Source organism: Fonsecaea erecta (genome assembly GCF_001651985.1).
Source record: "Fonsecaea erecta strain CBS 125763 chromosome Unknown Scaff9, whole genome shotgun sequence".
Classification (NCBI taxonomy): Eukaryota; Fungi; Ascomycota; class Eurotiomycetes; order Chaetothyriales; family Herpotrichiellaceae; genus Fonsecaea; species Fonsecaea erecta.
The window spans coordinates 1104166-1123298 of record NW_017387252.1 but is presented as its reverse complement, the minus strand read 5'-3'; the positions used below and the strand labels follow the sequence as shown (position 1 = coordinate 1123298).

General features: G+C 52.3%; 6 protein-coding genes across 6 annotated transcripts; 1 reads left to right on the top strand and 5 right to left on the bottom strand.

Annotated features, from left to right (window-relative positions):
• Window positions 1-718: 718 nt before the first annotated feature.
• On the top strand, window positions 719-2486 carry AYL99_09622 (hypothetical protein; the record flags this gene model as incomplete). The annotated part of the gene is made up of 4 exons (XM_018841129.1): window positions 719-826; window positions 900-1119; window positions 1174-1468; window positions 1523-2486. 4 exons carry the CDS (start codon window positions 719-721, stop codon window positions 2484-2486), a joined length of 1587 nt encoding a protein of 528 aa, XP_018689810.1.
• A 1266-nt stretch (window positions 2487-3752) lies between these two features.
• On the bottom strand, window positions 3753-4922 carry AYL99_09621 (hypothetical protein; the record flags this gene model as incomplete). The annotated part of the gene is made up of 3 exons (XM_018841128.1): window positions 3753-3976; window positions 4105-4347; window positions 4421-4922. The coding sequence occupies 3 exons, from the start codon at window positions 4920-4922 to the stop codon at window positions 3753-3755; spliced, it is 969 nt and encodes a 322-aa protein (XP_018689809.1).
• Window positions 4923-6273: 1351 nt separating this feature from the next.
• On the bottom strand, window positions 6274-7628 carry AYL99_09620 (hypothetical protein; the record flags this gene model as incomplete). The annotated part of the gene is made up of 2 exons (XM_018841127.1): window positions 6274-7173; window positions 7230-7628. The coding sequence occupies 2 exons, from the start codon at window positions 7626-7628 to the stop codon at window positions 6274-6276; spliced, it is 1299 nt and encodes a 432-aa protein (XP_018689808.1).
• A 975-nt stretch (window positions 7629-8603) lies between these two features.
• AYL99_09619 (hypothetical protein) lies at window positions 8604-9792 on the bottom strand (the record flags this gene model as incomplete). The annotated part of the gene is made up of 2 exons (XM_018841126.1): window positions 8604-9493; window positions 9543-9792. 2 exons carry the CDS (start codon window positions 9790-9792, stop codon window positions 8604-8606), a joined length of 1140 nt encoding a protein of 379 aa, XP_018689807.1.
• A 390-nt stretch (window positions 9793-10182) lies between these two features.
• On the bottom strand, window positions 10183-11803 carry AYL99_09618 (hypothetical protein; the record flags this gene model as incomplete). The annotated part of the gene is made up of 4 exons (XM_018841125.1): window positions 10183-11054; window positions 11121-11205; window positions 11261-11376; window positions 11431-11803. The coding sequence occupies 4 exons, from the start codon at window positions 11801-11803 to the stop codon at window positions 10183-10185; spliced, it is 1446 nt and encodes a 481-aa protein (XP_018689806.1).
• A 1329-nt stretch (window positions 11804-13132) lies between these two features.
• Window positions 13133-18220, bottom strand: AYL99_09617 (DNA topoisomerase 2; the record flags this gene model as incomplete). Its single annotated transcript, XM_018841124.1, has 2 exons — window positions 13133-18106; window positions 18164-18220. The coding sequence occupies 2 exons, from the start codon at window positions 18218-18220 to the stop codon at window positions 13133-13135; spliced, it is 5031 nt and encodes a 1676-aa protein (XP_018689805.1).
• Between the last annotated feature and the right edge of the window lie 913 nt (window positions 18221-19133).

The following is a 19133-nucleotide window of genomic DNA, read 5'->3' as shown; positions in this document are numbered from 1 at the left end:
CCAGGATTTCGGCTCCGAATATTTATTCGGCTTGTGCAGGACTGGGCCAGTTGTGTTCGCTTTGCTGCTCTCTGCAGGGTGGCCCTTGTGAGTCTCGCGAGACTGGAACTGTTTCCGCGGTTTGACATGGCGGATTGCGTGGGTGGTGCCGTGCTATGTCTAGCTCGTCTAGCCATCGTGGGTATTGATGAGGCAGATGGTGCCTTGGGCTGGAGAGTAGGTATTTTGTCTCGACAGTGCCGTCAAACAGGTGATTGGAGTAGCTTTGGGCCGGTCTTTGAACTCTAGAAGGTGAGGGGCGCTCCACGTGCGAGTTGATGACGATAAAGTTGAGAGATACAGAAATGGAATTGGTTGATCTCAAGCTATGTGCCCATTCTAAATCCAAAGATATCATGAGTAGGAGAGCGAGGGTGATGGTAAGGTGGTAAAATACAGTACATGTTGTCTGCAACTAGGCGCAAGAATAAACGGACTGGTACCTGTAATTTCAATTATGTGACGAACATTCGCAGGGCCCAATAAGCTAATTGTCACGTTACAACTTTCAGTAACAATCCTGTCAACTAAGGCATCCATCCCCACGTGATCCCGCGTGACCCCGTGTCACGTAGTCATAGATTCTTGTTGACACAACATTTTTGAACACTTTCTCCTAGACCTTCAGCTGCATACAGCAACTCCAAGACCACACGATACTCTTGACACCGAGGCCATCATGCCTACAAGACGAAAACGCCGACAGTCTCCACTGCCTAACTCCCGAGGAAGGAGACGCAAGACGAGACCAGCCGCAGTGGAGGAGCCTGCTCCCGTGAATAGCACAGTACGAATTGACCTTTGGCTGCCTCTCACGACCGTATTTGTGGTCACGGTTGTGTTAACGTCAATTCCTGCAGGATCCTTTCGAACGGCTTGACCCTGACTGCTGCAACTTGGTTCTGGACCATCTGACGCTCTCAGCGCTTGGTCGATGTGCCCAGGTCTCTACCTCGTGGAACTTCGCCATAACGTCGTGGATAGCCTCGTCCGGCTTCTCAACTCATTTCCCCTCAGCCGAGAACCCACGGGAGAGCGGTGGTGGTGATGCTCTGGTTGTCCAAGAATTCAAACGCCTGGGTATATCACCGCGACCGCTGGTGGGCTTGTCTTGCTGACACCGTATCCGTTCAGCCTCTCAAGACCGGGCCCTCTGGCATGGTGAAGCGACATCAGGTCTGCGGCTCACCAATACAAGTCATTTGACCATTGCTGGAGACTTTGTGGCGTGGTCTTCACCGCACGACGGCCTCCACTACCAACATCTACAAGAGGGAGCCAAGGCAATGAAGTTAAGTGTTGGACCGTGCAATCGACATAATACTGTCGTGGGGATGGACCTGAATTTGGACGGGTGCCTCCTAGTGAGCATCTCTGTAGGTCCCAGCATCTACGCCCCATACGACAACGACCTTCCTCGAGAACGCTGGTGGGAAAACAATCCCTCCCCGAGTAAAGTAAAGTAAAGTCCTGATCGCTTTAGGCATACTGTATACTCGCTCCCGGATCAAAAGGTACTCTGGAAGATGGTATCCACCGAAGTTCCCGGATGCCAGCCCAAGTATAGTCCTCTCCGTATCGGGAGAGATCGAATATATTTGGCCAGGCGGAGCCGGGAGAAGAGCTACGATCTTGTGGCCGTAGATTTCCGAACTGGGACCCGGTTGTATCAGACACCTGTCGTGGCTAACATCCACGACAAAGACAGCGGCGATATACCCGAGAAAACCCTTCAACTGGTCCGACTCGGAAAAACCGATGAACGGATTGTTCAATTCGACTCCAGCCGACTGCTGTATGAGCCGATGCCGGCAAGTCAAGCTCCCACTTTCACCATCATCGACGGCGCCAATGGTCGAAGCCAAACAATGGATTATCCCCGGCGTGAAAGACGAGATCGCGTGTATGCCAGGGCGAATTCCAATTCCATCGCTTTGCTTGAATGCTGGTACTCACACGTTTCCTGCCTACTGATTCAGAAACTCTCGCGTCGGTCAGACGGAACCTTCGTGCGGACCGCTGAACATCTGGTAACTCCGGGTAGCGGCATGCTCAGCCTCGCCATGGACCCCTTCACATTTCATGCCTTTGCGCTTGCCTATGGCCGGACCTGGGTCAGTCCCCTGCGCGCGATTCTGACGTCCGACCAAGAATCCTCACAAAGCAGCACCGACGACTTGACCCTAGCTGGATTCAGACCAGCATGTGTGGTTAACGCGTACAGCTGCGTTCTCTCAGGTCAGGAGTTGACCTTACCGCCACGAAAACCGGGTGGACCTCGCCGACGAGCATTGTCTTTGCCCTGGAGACGGAATTGGTATGCCTCCCTCGACCAGCTGGATAATAGTCTACTTGTGATGAGCCATAAAACCCACGATGCTCGTGACACGTACCTATTCTCTTTTGGGCCGAAAGCACATGGAAGCCAGGGCGAAGAAGGTCAATGAGGGCTATTGGGAAATGATGGTCGTTTAATACACGACACACATGTTCAGACTATGGGTGGATAGGGTTCCCACATCGTGTATGTGTTTTTCTGGCGCTGGTGTCTGGTCCTACCCACCTGCGGCCTTGGCTGGCCTGGAAGGAAAAGGGGTGGAACGGCGAGCCAATACTGGAGGAGGGCAGAGAGGCAGGAGAGCCAGGCGATTTCTGGATTTACTTTTCTTTTCCTTTGCTTTCCTTTTTCTTCTTTTTCACTCTCGCCTGCACGACTTGGCTACGGTCGAGCGAGACACACAGAGAGAGAGAAAGGGGGGAGAAGGGCGATGCCTCTCGGGAATTTGTCTCTGCATGACTGGCTAAGATATCTTCTCTGCCTGTAGAGGGCACATGAACGAATGATTGATTAGCTGGTGACAAAACAAAAGGCTTTTCTTTTCCTCCATCAGATCCTGCCCGCCGCCCTATTCCGGCCCTTCAACGCAGTTGTTTTGTTTGTGTGTTTGTTGGCGTGCGTGCGCCAACAGAGCCAGGTGTTTTTTGAATACGACGATGGATGGATGCTTTTGCCCCCGCGTAACTCGGTACCCATTCGTTCATTCCCCCTTGTGTGAAATTGATTTCCTACGTACACAACACTACACAACACAGCAAACTACACATATTCACACTGGGGGACCTTCGCGAGTCTGGGATCGGGGATCTCATCTCATCTCATCTCATCCATCGATCCATCCATGACGCCCGTATCCCGCGCATCAAATCGCTCGCTTCGAATCTGGCTGAGACACAAGAACTCGGTTTGCATGGGAGTGCGGCGCCCTCTAGATCAGATCAGATCAGATTAGATCATAGGTGTATGTATGTATGTATGTATGTATGTACGTGGATGGATGGATGGATGGCCACCCACATATATATGTATCGGGGGAAACAGGGGAACAGGAGAAGAACAGGTTAGGTCACGACGGCGAGCACGTGAGACAAACGACGAGTGGAGGAAAATTGATATCTATGTTGCGTCTCAATCGCTATGATGATAGGTACCTACCTACCTACCTACCTATACAGATAAATTCCATCCGATGTCGAGCTGGTAGTAATTAATACTGTACCGACCAGCTAGCTAAACAGCCAACCAACCAAGCCACACTTTCATTATGTCCTCTTCCTCAACAACACCACTATAGGTCCTCGTTACGTGGTGTATATGTGGTGTATATATACAACCCACCACCCCCACACACATAATCACTCACTCACTCACTCACTCACATCCCATCTTGAACACAATAACACCGGTCGCGCGACACTTCCATAAAATGATCCCGGGCGCTGGGGCCCCGGGCCGTCTCGTCGTACAGGTCCCGCTCGACAAAGCACCACTGCTTCTTCAGCCAGCCAATGAAGCCGCCGCCGCGGTGCTCGCAGACGTCGGTCATGCACCGCAGGAGGTCGTCGTTGCAGTCGTGCACTTTGTCCGTAGGGCAGTTGGCTACATGAGAATACCAGTTAGTCGTCTAGGTAGGGCGATCAAGAGGCAACAAACATGCAAAGGTGGATGCACCAGGGAGGCACGGATGGAAGGAGGGGAGAGGAGGGAAGGAGGCAAGAAACCCTTACCAAAGCAAATGTCGTGGTTGCTGCAGCACTTGCCAAACTTGCCGTTGCCGGGGATCATGCCCGCGAAGAAGCCGACGCCGCAGCCATTGGGCTTGACTTCCGCGACGCCCAGCTTTTGCTTCGCGTGTTGGCCGTGGGGGCACCGCCGGGTGTCCTTGTCGGGCTGTCCGTTGGGATACTGCATCTTCCTGGCGGCGACGTCGTCGTCGTCGTCGTCGTCGTTGTTGTCTCGGATGGCGAGCGCTAGCCTCTTGTGAGTCTGATGATGTGCTGCTGGCTGGGGAGGTTAACGGAAGGGGACTCGTTATTCACTCACTGTGGTTGTGGCTGGGACGGGCGTTGGTGGGAAGATTGTCGCCCACCCCGTCAATCGCGATGGAAACACTTTTGTCGATGAAGTCAACAACAACAACCTCAGCGACCAAGTCCATCCATGACACTGGTGGGAACCCGTGATCTCGCGGCGCCGCCACCGCCACCGACCTGAACGAACTGGACGACGGGACTGGGAGGCTCCCTTCCACGGCTGCGGACGTGGACGGAGGGACGGTGGGAACAGTCAGGGTTTCTCTGTGCCCCTTGTCCATATGGGTGCCAGTACCACCACCACCACCACCACTACCACCCACCGATACAGCCACTTCGGTCCGGGCCGGCGTGAAGGCTGCGGGCTGAGAGATTCTGACTGCCGTCACGGTGGTGAAGCGTCCCAGTGCCAGAACCGGACTAAACTCGGCACCCACGGGCACCGCCAGGGTCATCGCCATGGGGAACAACATGAGAAGGGTGAGAACCACGGCGTAAAACGAGAAGCGCATCGTGATAGAAGAGGTGTGGTAATGTTGATGAATGAGGGCAATGTAATGAACAAGATAATGTAACGGACTTGAGGTAGGCGCCCTGTGTATCACACACACAGAGAGAGTGAGAGAGAGAGAGAGAGGCAGGTGAGGTTGACGACGAGGGCTCGCTGAGGTTGAGATAGGTTGAGAGGATCCGAACAGGGAAAGCTGACTAGCGAGTTGATCGACCAGAGTAGATTCACAGGGTAGTAGTAGTCGTAGTCGTAGTAGTATTAGTGAGGCGTGGTCTGCATGGCGAGGGAGAGGAAGGACGGAATAGTGAGAGCAGTAGGACCCTTATATACATACCATGACTGCCCTGGGGCCCATGCCAAAAGTCAAAGATCGTGTTGTTATGGATTGATCAGTGGAGATGATGAGCTTTCCTCAGGATCAACCAGCGAGTTTGTTGCGGTAGAACAACCAAGGGCCCACGTCGTCAGAGGTTTACGAGCGAGCGCAACGCAGCGCAGTTTGTTTGGTTCGACCGATCAAGCCAATCCAACCAATCCTCCCCCGCGCCTTTGATACTGGTACCGACTCCACACAGGAAGGAAAAAAGAGACATGAACGGAGGCGAGGGTGGAACGACAAGGCTGCGAAGAAGGCGCGCATAGGTAAGTGACAGCCGGCTGAAGTGGAACAGGACTTGGTATATGTCCGTACCATTGGAAGGGGAATAACAGGATTACGAGGTCCTCGGTATCAAGACGGGGATTTTGTTGTCGGTTCCAGTGGGAAGAGAAAAGTACTCGGTGTGAAAGCCGGTGCGCGTATTTCAGTACCGGTGGACAGAGGAGAGGGTAGCGGTACTGGGTGCGAAACCAGGTATTTGCTCTCAGTACCAGTGGAAGGAGAATAACATTACTCGGTATCACAATAGGTATTTATTGTTCGGTGCCAATGAAAGGGGAAGCGAAAGTGGAGTATTACGTGGTAATATTTGAATTGTGTTTGTGGTTTTTTCTCTGTATCTTTCAGGGGCTTCAGCCTGATTCATTGATTCAGCAATAGCATCTTGCTTTTGTTTTGTTCGGTTCAGCACATCACAGCATATCAAAGCACACCCGCCCAACGAGGCATTTTCCGGTCCATTAAGGCTGCTCCGCGCTGCACTGCGAGAACAAAAAGAGGTTCTTTCCTTTCCTGTCGTTTTTCCAAGGGAGCACATTGCGCCAATTCGCCGCTCGTCTGATCTGATCCAAGGGACCTCTCCAGCCCACTAGCCTGTGCTGAGTGGGTTTCTGCTTTTATTCCGAAGATTTTCTTCGCCACCTATCAGTGTGTGGACACGCACACACAGCAGAAGAGTCTGGGTGGCCACAATTCAAGACGCAGCCGAGTGACTCGTTCCATAACTTCCATTCGCTCTTTCCCACTGGTGAATCATGCCTTTGACATTTTCCCGTGATATCTCGTTCCCTCCCTTCGTGTTATGGTCCACCTCCTCCAGCTGGGCGTTATATCCCTCGCTTTCTCCATCAGCTGCGTGCCAAGAGGATTGCTCATTTACGCCGTGGTATTTGCCAGCTTCGTCTTCATCATCGCCATACACACTGACAGAGTTCTGGGACAGCGATTGTGTCAAAAATTGAAGTTGGAATGGGGGATATGGCTCATCGTTCAGGACAATCACTGAAGGTCGGTGGTCTCTGAGCTCGGGGCTCGGGCTCGGGCTCGGGCTTTTAGGATTGTGTGGGCTCTTGTCTACGCCGTGATCTTCTGGGGAGTCATTACCATCGAGCGTGACGGTTTCGAAATTGTCATCATCTGCCATTGCAGTTGGGGAGTGCACATAAGCTGCGGCCTGACTCTCGTCGCTGACAGTGATTCTGGGATTGACGAAAGGACTGTGGCTCTCGACGTGGTGCATTGAGTCGGCTCTTGGCCTATGGAACATGTCTTGTGGTCCAGCGTCAAACACGGCACTTGGATCTGGCTCATGACCGTCGTATTGATATTCGTTCCTCAAGGGGCTTCTTGGGCCAGTAATTCCCGGCGAGTCCCGTCGGGTATGGCCAATAGGTGGTGGAAGTAGTGTGGAAGGGTGCCGAGGGAGATATCCGTTGCCGCTGGCAGTGGAGTGGTAAGAGTTGCGGTATTGTTCACTGGGAGGCGCGAGGTGGCTCAGTCTCTGCTGCGAAGAGGATCGAGGGTAAGGATTGTCGAGGTTGTAGAAATACGACGCAGGTGAAACTTCGCTCCCCGCGGTGCCGTTGCCCATGATCTGTCGCCACCAGAATGTCAGTATAGAGGTCAAAGTGAACTTCTGACAACACTCACGTTCTGCCACGGATTGTCTCCTGTGACGGAATACTCATCCCAGCTCCTACTCTCCCCCTTTTTTCCCACGAGCATCGTGGTGGGTCTCAGCTCTCCGACCTCCATGCGCGCCTGTCGTCCCCTCTCCCACGCATACATGTTGTTGATCCATCTGACCTCCCTCAACCTCGCGACCTGCGACGCCGAGCGTTGTTTGTTGGGGTTGTAGAATTCAGTCCCACCCATGTCATCCAAGGCGTCAGGGTCGCTGAGGGAGGACTGGCCCCGGCGGCAGTAACGAAAGATGCTCGCGAAAATGATGATGCATGCGAACGCGGCGAGAATGACGATGCCGACGATGAGAGACGGCGAGACGGCCAGCGTGGACTGTCCACTGCCGGTGTTCTGCTGGGTAGCCATGGTTTTAACGCAACAGGTGAGAGTGGTTTCAGGCCTTGGAGAAGAGGCGCGGTCAAGTCGCGGTGATGCGCGTGGCTGCGGCGTTGTCGTTACGGGAGGAGATGCTGTTGTGATAGGGGAGTGTGCTCGCAGCTGGACATGCCCGTAGTCGTCGATCGTAGAAAAGAATGAGGATGTCGTCGTCGTCACTCACCGCGGGTGGAGGAGAGGGACTTGTTCAGATGACCACCACTTTCTTCCCGATGTGAAGACTCAGTGAATCGCAGACGTGAAGTCCACGCGATGAACAAACTTGATCCGGTCTCCATGTTTTTACCGCGGTGCGGCAGAATGCATATGCTCCTTTGCTGCCGCTATGGTACCACGTCAATTCTTCTCTTTTCCTTGCACTCGGGACATGGAACATCACCTGTACTGCTTCCAACCTTGAACAATCAGCATTCTTGTCGTGAACAGTGATGACCCGGTCAGTGTTCACTGTTCACTGTTCACGAGCTCACAAGACGCCTGTTGGCTGAGCTGCTCCACGTTCGCCATCCCATGCAGCATATGCTGCAGCGCGGCAGCCTGCTTCGCAATCCGCCCAGCGGTGATTGCAAGTGTGACGGTATCTTGCTGTTGCCCACCCAAGGCAGCGATTTACCACAGATAATCAAAGGATGATTCGTTGAACTTCGAGAGTGAGGACTTGGGACGTTCTACAGAAGATGAAGATGCCTGGCGCAGTTGGAAAATGGCAAGTGAATGGTGGTCTCATCATATTCAACACCCTGAACCGCAGCGCCGAGAAACCCAATCTCCCGTGTTGAGCACACGAACCACTTCTGTTAGTCTTGACAAGGTCATTGCTTGTTCCATGGCTACACTATGTGGCGTCTCTGCAGACTTCCCCGTGAACCAGGTGTCTTCCTGGTTGATATCACATGCATGCCAGTCATTTACCGTTTCTATCAAGGATCAGACAAGCTCCGTCGCTCACAAGGTCCTGCTCTTCTTGTCCACCAGAGAGGCAATGATTTTCTCGACTTCCTCCGAGCCCTCTTTGCCGCTGTCGTAGATGTTGTTCATGAAGCCGCTCAGTTTCTGCAGAGCCTCCATCATTTTGTCATCATCAAACTTGTGATAGTACTTGTCAAATAGCGCCTTCATGGCTGCCTGACAAGTGTTCATATCCTTGCCGGCATCACCAAGTTTGGTTTTAACTGCAAGCAGCTGCATGCTGATCTCGTCGCCAGGTGCTAGAGGTAGCGTTGGCACGAGAGGAGAAGTAGCCGCAGCCGCAACCATAGCCGTAGCCAGGGCTCCTCTCTGGTTTGCGTTTGCGCGCGGGCGGGCACTGGGTGATGGTGGCATTGAAGGTGTTCCGATGGACGTGAAAGGCACATTTCTATCTGGAAGCGCGTTGGAATATCCGGCGTGGGCACCGGATACACTTAGGGTCTTGCTCCCATGGACCACTTTCTGGCGTTTGGACGTGACACCATGCGGGTCTCTCGCGTCACAAGCATTGTCTGATGTCAAGCTCAAGTCGATTTGGCTCTCTTCTTTGATTTGGTGCAAGGGTCTTTTTCTCATCAGGGGCTTGATTGGATGGAATTTCAACTCCATGGTGTGGTTCGCTGGAGGCTGGATGGTCCATGCCCTTATTCTTCTCTTTGTATTGTCACCAATGCCACTGGGACGATATCGGTCAGGGTATAGCGGATCTCTGGGTTTGCGACCTCCGAAGTTGAAGGCTCCCGCTTGCAGTGCAAGTCGCTTGACTGTCCAGATGAGATCAAATAAGGCTTCGTGATTGAAGGTATCAAACCCAGCTCGGCTAGCAGCGTCCGCGACTTGGAGCTCGAAGCCGTACAGTTCGACCGCTGCAATTTATTAGCAATGCTCTCTTCTTTCGCCTCGTGGTGACCATACTGCCTTGATAAAGTCCTGTCACTCCTGTGTCTTGATGCTCATACCAACAGTTCGCGCCACGGCCACAGAATCCATACAGCTTCCACGGAAGGCAGGTCCCAGGTTGCTGGAGCGCACTGGCGAGTCGGCCGGTGTCCCAGTGAGCGAACTCGCAGGTGAGGGCATCGAATGTATCGACATTCGGACAGCGGGGTCCAAGAGCCCAGTAGCGGCATGTGTAGCGCCTGTTTCGTGGATCTGGAGCCGGCATCGTGGGCAGCGAGAGCCAGGTGGTGCAGCAGCTCGGGATTGATGGCAGCTCGAGGTGTGCTCTTCGACCTAGCAAAATAGAAGAGGATTGAGCGAGGGGGTGAAGCAGTAAACTTTTGGATGAAGGGTGCGCAGGAAGGGCCAGAAGCAAACAAAGGTGAAGTGAAGTCAGGTGAAGTCAAGTACAGCTGGCCTCAACCCAGCACAACCCTCTGCCAATCAAAGGAAGTCGAAGGAAACAACTCAGACACTGCATGCCAACAAGATAGATTGAATTAGATTGAAACCCCCACAGATGCATCAGGCAGACTTATGCAAGTCTTAGCAGCCAAAATGAATCCTCCCTCACTCTGGTCATCCCTCATCTCGATGGCAGTTCATCATCTCTTCACTACGCTGAAGCCCGACGCTTCAATGACTTCGCATCTGCCTTGAATATCTCACCTTGCGTCTTCAACTTCATCAATACATAAGCAGCCTTGGTGTCGGTGAATCCCCTTGACGGCTTCTTCCTCGCGGCAACACTATTCTTCACCTTTGAGTCCTCAGAAGAATCATCTGACCCGGCATCGTAGTCTTCATCAACCTCCATGGCGTCCACAGTCGATCTAGGGAACATGTCTGGAGCTGGAGCATTTGCCTCGATATCCTTCGGCGGAGTGGGGAAGAACAATGGCCTCCTCGGGGGTGGCAACAGGTCAAGAGGAGTATGTGATCTTGGAATATTGGCTGCCATCCGACCTTTGCGAGACGTTCCGTAGGGGGAAGATGACCTGGTAGTACTGGAAGGTGACCATGGATTGTCAAAAGAGATCTTGGAATGGGAGCGAGGAGTGTTGACCGCGGACCAAGGGTTGCTAAAGGCAACCTGGGGCGAGGGAGAAGACAACTCATACTTGTCCTCAGGGCTGGTGTCGGTCGAGTATTCGCTGGTATTTTCACTCTCTTTGTAGGGCTTGGGCAAGATCATTCTGAGTTGAGGACGAGTTTGGGGAGTCTTCGGCGTCTGCGGCGTCTGAGGGCTGGATATACCCGACGACTGGCCCGATGCTACCAAGCTCTCAAGCTCACGGTAGTGTCGAGCTTTCAAAGCACAGCGTTTGGTGATCTCTGCATCGATCTGCATGGAGCCGAAGTTCTCAGAGTCGGGAGGAAGACATATCTCTGGGAAGTCTTTTCCAAACACCGGCGTCAGCGCGTAGCGAATGTTCCAGCAAAATGTGGCAGCCAATGCCTTGGCCGCGTCGTAGGGAATCCAGTAACCTGGATCTCGTGTCAGCTTCAGTCTGGACCATGGCATGCATGGAATGCCACTGCCAGGGTGCGTACCTTGTGCGACAAGAGCTCCTCCAGTGATACTATGACAAAGTTCTTTGAGTCCGGGATTTCTGCTCAGCATCTTCGCGGGTGTTGTCTCCAGGCATAAGGTCAGCTCAGGATCTGCAGCACTTGAGGAGTGGCATACATACCTTGGAATAATTGCCACACTTGAATAGAGGTGTCGTACGGACTAGCCCGATGTTGTAGTCCCACAGCATGGTGTATGTAATTGACTCCCCTGGTATCTTGAATTGATATTGGAAGACTAAGACGTGGGTTAATCGGGGGACGACTTGAATCAGTTGTCTGGGGCAAGTACCTTCGAAGCTCTCTCGCCCTGTCTTCTCCCAGAACAGCCTCTTCTCACTGTTGTACGGGATATGTCTTGGATAGGTTGCTATGTCGCCAATCGGGTAGACTCCGTACATCTGATGTTTCGCCTCCAGCAGCTCGTCCTGGTATTCATCAGGGGGGTATCGACATTCTCCATGGATGACCCCCGGCTTGAAGACTGCAGCATCTTTGCACATCTTTTGCTTCTTTCGGTTGCGTTTGTCAGATCCATTTCCAACGGTGTCAGACGCGGCCGAGGCCTGGCTGTCGTGGGCGGAGAGCTCGTCCCTGCTGTCGTTGTTGCTCTCGTAGTTCTCACCCTCTTCGACTGGGTTGAGAAGAGATTGGATTGCAGCCATGCCGACTGGAATATCACGTTGAATGAGAAAGAAGGAGGGATGGCCAGGCTTGATGCTCGCGAGGACACTTTGAGATATCTGCTGGCACAAAGACCTGCTTGAGAGCATGGCAAATGGCAAATAATCGGTCGGAAAACAAGGGACGACAAAGCTTAGAATTTTGCCCTATGCATATTCTCCATAGCATGACTGTACCCGGTTCCACATCAATCCTTGGGATACAAAGAAAAGGAGCGGACGATGAGCGTGTCTTTGCACTGATGCAACAACTTAGGCAGGCGGCCAGTCTAGGCCAGGTGGTAGATGAAGCGGTCTCTCCATCATCGTCGTTCCTGGACGAATCAAAGTATCCACGGTACTGAATTTGGCTGGCACGCTGGATGAGCGGTGTAGGAGTTCGTCTTTGAGGCATCGGAATGGCGCAGAGGCGAGGCTCAAGGTCCCAGAAGGACTAGAACTTCATGCCTCAGCCCATCGATGTCCTGGCTGTCCACGCGCCCGCGCCAGAATGCGATTCAAGCTGTCAAGATCTCATGAGACAGTGCTGCCGATGTAGATGATCAGCGGGGAACGTTGAGACGAAGCCAGTTCTCAAATGAAAGGGGCACTATTTTCTGAGAGCCGAGGCCAGGTTCGCAGGACTTGCATGTTATCCTGCAGATGGCCTCGAGACACGTTGTTCGACAGGCAGTAAGGGGCCATCGCAAGCACGACCGCTCCTTGCCAGCCAAAGGCACATCAATCGGAGGAAAGGGTCACCTAGAAGTTGCCGGGGCGGCCAGCTAGGCATTGATCCTGCTTCTCCTCCTCCGCCGGTACCTTGCATTGGCAGGTCACACAACCGGCCCACTGTTTGGTCAGCCTTGCGATGGTCGAAAAACAGACAAAGAAATTCCTGTGTCAAGTCATGCGCGCAAGATACACAACAGTGTCAGATCCCTTCCTTGATTCCCCAAGCGTGTTTCGGCTTGCAAGAAATGCTGCCAGGTCTCCTGGCAGCAGGGGCTTCAACCACATTCCGCTATGAGTCACGTCAAGAGGCTTGGGCTTTTGCATGCGCCCAGAGATGGATGCATCCAGGCACGGTTAGAGACGGGTAACTGTCCGAGTCAGCAAAAAGAACTGGATCAGGGTATGCGGTACCCAAGGAAACTATGTCGCCATTGCAGAGGAATATCTTGTGGTAACCATTGCTCCACACGCTTCCAACCGAAACAGAACTCCAGAACGATAGTCATATTCACTTCTCATGTTTCATTCAACCCGATGTATAAGCCACTGTCCCAAGTGCTTGACCAAGTAAAGTCCGCCATCGCCATTGTCGCAGAATTACTCATCCGAAAAGGCCGCCGATGAACCCTCGTCATCGAAACCCGCATCTTGACTGTGGTCATCTTCATCGTCGTCATCGTCATCGAAAGTATAAGTCGTCGGCTTCTTCGCAGTCACGGCACGTCTCGCAGGTCTCGCCGCCGGTCTTTTGGCAACGGCTTCGTCTGGTTCCGAGCCTGAAGGTGACTTCAGAATATCATCTGCCAGAGCATCCATGTCGTCATCCGAATCCACGACCTTCTTCTTTGCCAGTCTTTTTGCATAGGCCTTCGCCGCGGGAGACTGCCCAACCTTCTTTGGTGCTGGAGCTTTCTTCGGCGCCGCCTTCTTTGATTTTGCTTGCTCATCATCCTTCGCTACCTTCTTGGTAGGGACCTTCTTGGTTGCTTTCGGCAGGACGATAACATCACTCTCACTATCGTCGCTGACGATCTTCTTCGCTTTCTTAGGTGCTGGCTTCTTGGTGGGCTTCACTGGAGCACCGTCCACGTCGGAATCCACCACCACGTGGGTGTCATCCTTATTTGTCACAATGATGGAGCGTCTTGGAGACTGCTGTGGGGCAAGCATCTTGTAGTCTGTCTCATCGTCCGATAGATTAATCGAGGCTTTGACAGCTGGCTTTAGAGCCGGCTTATAACCATGGCTGCTGCTTGGACGGGAAACAGAATTGGAGAAAAGCGCACGCGATTCAGTGCCGCTATCTGGGTTAGGATTGCTTGGTAGGCCTTTCACCATGTCCCCAAGATCAGCAAGCAGATCGTCTCCGTTATCGCCGTCAGAGTCACTCAATAGTGCATAGTTTGTTGGCTTTTTGGTTGCTGCACGAGCGTGTCGCGGTGCAGCCTTGAGAATACGGCTCTCGCCGTCGGACTCGTCTTTCATGCCATTGACACGGTCGTTTTCGCCAGGCATCGCAAAGTCGTCCTCTGGAGCCTCAATAGGGTCACTGGCACCATCAGTAAACATGGCTCGCTTATCGAGAGCATTCTTCAGAGCATTGGTTTTTGGGGCGGCATACGCTGTGATGGAGCGCTGTTTCGAAACCTGGACCGATTTCGGTGCAGCACTCTTCTTTGCTTTTGGAGCAGACTCCTGGAAATCAGAGTCATCATCGAACGCATCACCAAGTCCTTTGCGTTTCTTGACGGTAGGCTTTGCTGTTGCTGCTGTGGCAAATTTCTTCGAAACTCGACGTCCCTTTCGAATATTGCGCTTGCGGTTATGCTCGTCCTCTAGCTGGAACCTCCATTCAGCGATAAATTCATCCAGATCATGTTTCCAAAGATCTTCCTTGGTTTTCTTCATCAAGGCATCTATCTCCTCTTCTTTGTCTCCGATTTGTCGCTGAAGTCTCTCGACTCGCTCCTGCGTAAGAGACCAAAGAGCCATGCCGAGCAGGTAGTCGTAAGCGCTAGCGTCAACGGAATCTTCGTCGTCTTCGACAACAGGCTCGGTCTCGCCTTCTTTGGCTGCATCTAGCGTCTTAGGAAACGCATCGAATCCAAGCTTCTGAAGCTCTGCAATAAGCACAGCTTTTCTCTTCTTGGAGATAATAAGTTTCCCATCAATTATCATCTGAATGAACCGAGCTTGGTTAGTGAGCCGTCTGAGGTCTTTCTGCATCTCTTGCAGAAGCCATTCCTTGCGCTTGGCATACAGCTGCAGACGATAGCTGTAGAATTCGTCCATGATGGCTTCGACGTTCGCATATTTGGTGATGCGGCCCTCTGGATCAAACGCGACCAGATTTGATGTCGCTACTGACCTTGTGAGTTTGAATTTTTCCACCAAACCTTCTTCATTTGCGGACTTCATGTGTTTCTCGTCCAACTGGATGATAAAATGGACTGTATCGTGAGTATTGTAATCCTTGTAGTCCTTGATAAACGAGGGAGTCTTCTCTGCTTTGATAATTTCTTCTAGGCGGTCTTTGAAATCCTGCGTCCAGGTGCGGATGGGCAACTCTGTTATCTCAACTTCAGTGTCACCGGTCTGGTGGATGATGCCACTGAATTGAAACCGATCGGGCCCTGTAGCTTTGACCTCACCCTTGAACCCGCGGAACCAAGGTTGCATGGGCTTCCACTCTTCGCCAGCCATTCTGCGTTTGAGATTTTCCACGATGTCTTCTGGATTGTAGTTGGGGATGGAAGAGCTCCAACCCGTGCCAATACCATCGGCACCATTGACGAGGACCATTGGGACGACCGGTACGTACACCTCAGGCTCAATCTTCTTGTCGTCATCATAGTTGTAGGTCAGAAGCGGTTCATCGGCTTGGTGGAACAACTTCCTTGCGAAGGGCGATAGACGAGTGAAAATGTATCGAGCGCTTGCAGAATCACTGCCGCCCTGGTTCCGAGTACCAAATTGGCCGGAGGGCTCCAACAAGTTCACATTGTTCGATCCGACAAAGTTTTGTGCCAACCCGACAATCGTCTGCTGCAGTGAGGTTTCACCATGGTGGTACGCCGTCATACCACCGACCAGACCCGCCAGCTCAGCGACCTTCATATCCTTTTTCAGGTTGCGCTTGAAGCATGCATACATGACTTTCCGCTGACCAGGCTTCAGGCCATCAACTACCGAGGGAATAGATCGGATATTGTCAGCCATGCTGAACAAGATGAGTTCTTTGTTGACGAAATCGGTGTAGGAAATGTTCTTGGTCGTGTGGTCCAAAAAGGTGCCTGGCTTGAATTGGCGCAACCACTCCTTTCGCTCGTCGGCCTTCTTCTTGGAAAAGGCCAGTTCGATCAAGGCGGCCTCTTCGTCCTTCATGACGTCGAATTCCTTGTGATGCTTGTCGATGTCATTGAAGTACTGCTGTGCGTCCTCCGTCGTGCTTGTACCCAACCCCTTGTAATATTTGTTCTCCCAGCCGCGTTCATGTTTGTGGGCTTCTTTCCAAGCCTCATACTCCGGCATGGTATAAAACGCGCGAGACTGAGTGGGATTCTTGGGATCACCCTTCCACACCTTCACGATGGGAGTAATGAACTCGACCAAGAATTTCGGGATCTTGAGCAGACTTGGGAATTGAACTTGCAAGAAGTTGATTAGCAGTCCCTTGATATGACTTCCATCATGGTCTTGATCAGTCATAATCATCAAATGTCCGTAGCGGAGACCGTTGGTGTCCGCATACACCTTCTTGTGCTGTAGCCCCAGGAAGTTCTTGATGTTCTGGATCTCAGCGTTTTTCGAAATTTGGTCAATAGAAGCATCTCGGACGTTGAGGAGCTTGCCCCGAAGCGGGAACACGCCGAACAGGTCGGGACCGACGACGGAACGTCCTGCCATGGCAAGACCTTTCGCCGAGTCACCTTCGGTCAAGATCAACGTACACTTGTGCCCTTCTCTCGTGCCGGCCTTGTTTGCGTCCGTCAACTTGGGGTTGTTCATTCGGCTTCGCTTGCTCCCGTCCGATTTCTTGAGGATTTGATCAGCTTTCTGCTGAGCAAAGTGAAGTATGTTGTTAACGACTTCAGTCTTTGCAACCTTCTTCATAAACTCCTCTGACACCTGGCATTTGCTTCCGAACTGACTAGCTTTTGTGGTCAGTTGTTCTTTGGTCTGCGATGTGAAGGCAGGATTTACGATGAGGGCGTTCACGAAAACGAAGATATGGTTGCGAATCTGATTCGGCTTCAGTTGAGCACCGGCTTTGTTCTTCTTCTTAACGACTTCCATCAAGCGATTGACGATCTGGTCGGCCACATAATTGACGTGGGTGCCTCCGGACGTGGTGGCGATGGAGTTGACAAATGACACTTGTTGGAAGGAGCCATCAGACACGGCGAAGCCAATCTCCCACCGAGGATCGGGAGATTCGGTGATGATTTCAGAGGTATCTTTTGCAGCCTCCTCGCCACGCTCTTTCTTAATGGCTTTGGTGTACATTTCAATATACTTCTTGAAGTTTCTGACAGGAATTGTGGACCCGTTAAGCTTGACTTTGACACCTTTACAAGTGCCGGCAAGGTCATAAACCCGGCGCTTGAAGAGTGCTTCGAGATCATCATCCATGGCCGTCATACCAAATTTCGCGAAGTCGGGGTAGAATGTGACTTTGGTGTAGTCTTCCCCTTTGGAATCAGTGATCTTGGCCTTGCCCATCTCGGACATATTTTTGGTCCATGTCTGCTTGTACTTCTTCTTCTGTTTCGAGTCGGCAGTCTCAACTGTGAATTCTGTGCTGAAAATGTTGGCCAGCTTTGCACCGTAGCCGTTCCTGCCGCCCGTAATCTTTTGTTCCTCGTCATCGTAATTTGAGCCGGTCAAGAGGTGGCCAAAAATCATCTCCGGGATGTAGATTTTTTCTTTTGAATGAATCTCGATAGGAATACCCCGGCCATTGTTCCACACGCTGACTTCGCCCTTTTCACGGTCTACGGTGACACGAATCTCGTCCATCTTCTTGTCGTTCTGCTTGTTGTCCGCTGCATTGACCAAGATCTCATCAAAGATCTTGAAGATACCGGGGACGAAAGATATTTCCCGGAACTCCATGCAGTCTTGTTCCGAGTTGTAAACCCACATCTGCCTTTCTGTACGCTCGACCGAGCCAATGTAGGTGTCAGGACGCTTGATGATGTGTTCCAACTGAGTAAGCTTTTGGTATTGCTCAGAGACGCGCTTCTTCTTTTTCTGAGGCTGTGGAGAGTCAGTCGCGCCATCCAGGCCTAGGGCTTCATTGACAACATCGGCGAGAGGCATCTTGTGGCTCCCTTTGACGGGGTTCGGCTTTGGTTTCTTAGCCTGCGGAGGAGTATCTTCAAGCAGAGACTCGTCATCGAAGGGATTGCCACCTTCATCCTCCGAGACGTCGTCTTCTGCGTCTTTCTGCGGGCGCTTCTTGGGAACAGTGGTCTTTGGCTTCGGGCCAGGCTTCGCTTTGGGAACTGTAGACTTCTTCGTTGCGGCCTTGGATTCAGAGGCTTTTTTTACAGGTTTCGCCTTGGGCTTCTGAGCACTCTGGTCAGATTTGCGTTCATCCTTCTTGACAAAACGACAAGGACTTACAGAGACAGGCTCAAAATCTGAGCTGGCGTCATCGACGTCGAACATTGAGTCGTCCATCGCGCCAGTGTTCTCAGGGAGGAATGCAAATGAGGTACGCCCCAGTCGCTGGGGTCGAGGAGAAAGAGATGGTCAACGCATGCAGCACAGACAGATTGTCACCAGCTGTCTTATCTGACCGCCACAGGAAACTGAGAAGCTGAGCAATGCGTCTCTTGGTTGCTGCGGTGGTTGTTGATCTTGTAAACACCAACCTTGAGGCGACATCGAAAGACCCACCTCGCCAAGAGCTCGCGTTTTAACACTAAGCCTATCTAAGTAATCTACAGCTCTTCATGCCAAAGTCCTCTATTTCCAGTGTTCTTTACTGCTCGTTTGGCTTGACCGGCAGGTTAGTGCAGGAGAGAGATCTACAGTACGTTCTGCAAATCGGTGCCAGAGAGCAGTGAATGATGCTTGTCGACTTGAACCAGCGAATTCCGCCAGGTCGACTAGCTGTGGGATAAGCCCCTTAAAACTAATGCTCCGTTCTCGAAAGTGTGAACCGCGCGTGCCGCGGGACTGGCTCCCCAATAGTGCTATCCCCCGGTCTGGGATCTACTGCATCTAGCCCACCAGATACTCATACTGCGTATGCAACCATCGGCGAGATACTGCTTGTATCGTCTTGGGGAGCAATTCATCGCGTGACATTCACTCGTTGTCGTTGCAGCACTGGTGGCTTCAGAAAGTGTCAGGATGCCTCGCCAACAACACCACCACCACTCCCCGCACCGCCAGTGACGCGTTTCTCCTCCATTCAGGTCGCGCTCCTCAACATTCGGCACTCCTGCAGGGCCACGATTATATGTCCGCACGGCGTGCAGAGAGTTTACACAGAATCATTATACCTCGTCTGGAGCTCTACCTTCTCATGGTTTAGCACTGAGTACCTGCAGAGAGCCGAAATTGCATGAAAGGTGGGCAATCAAGC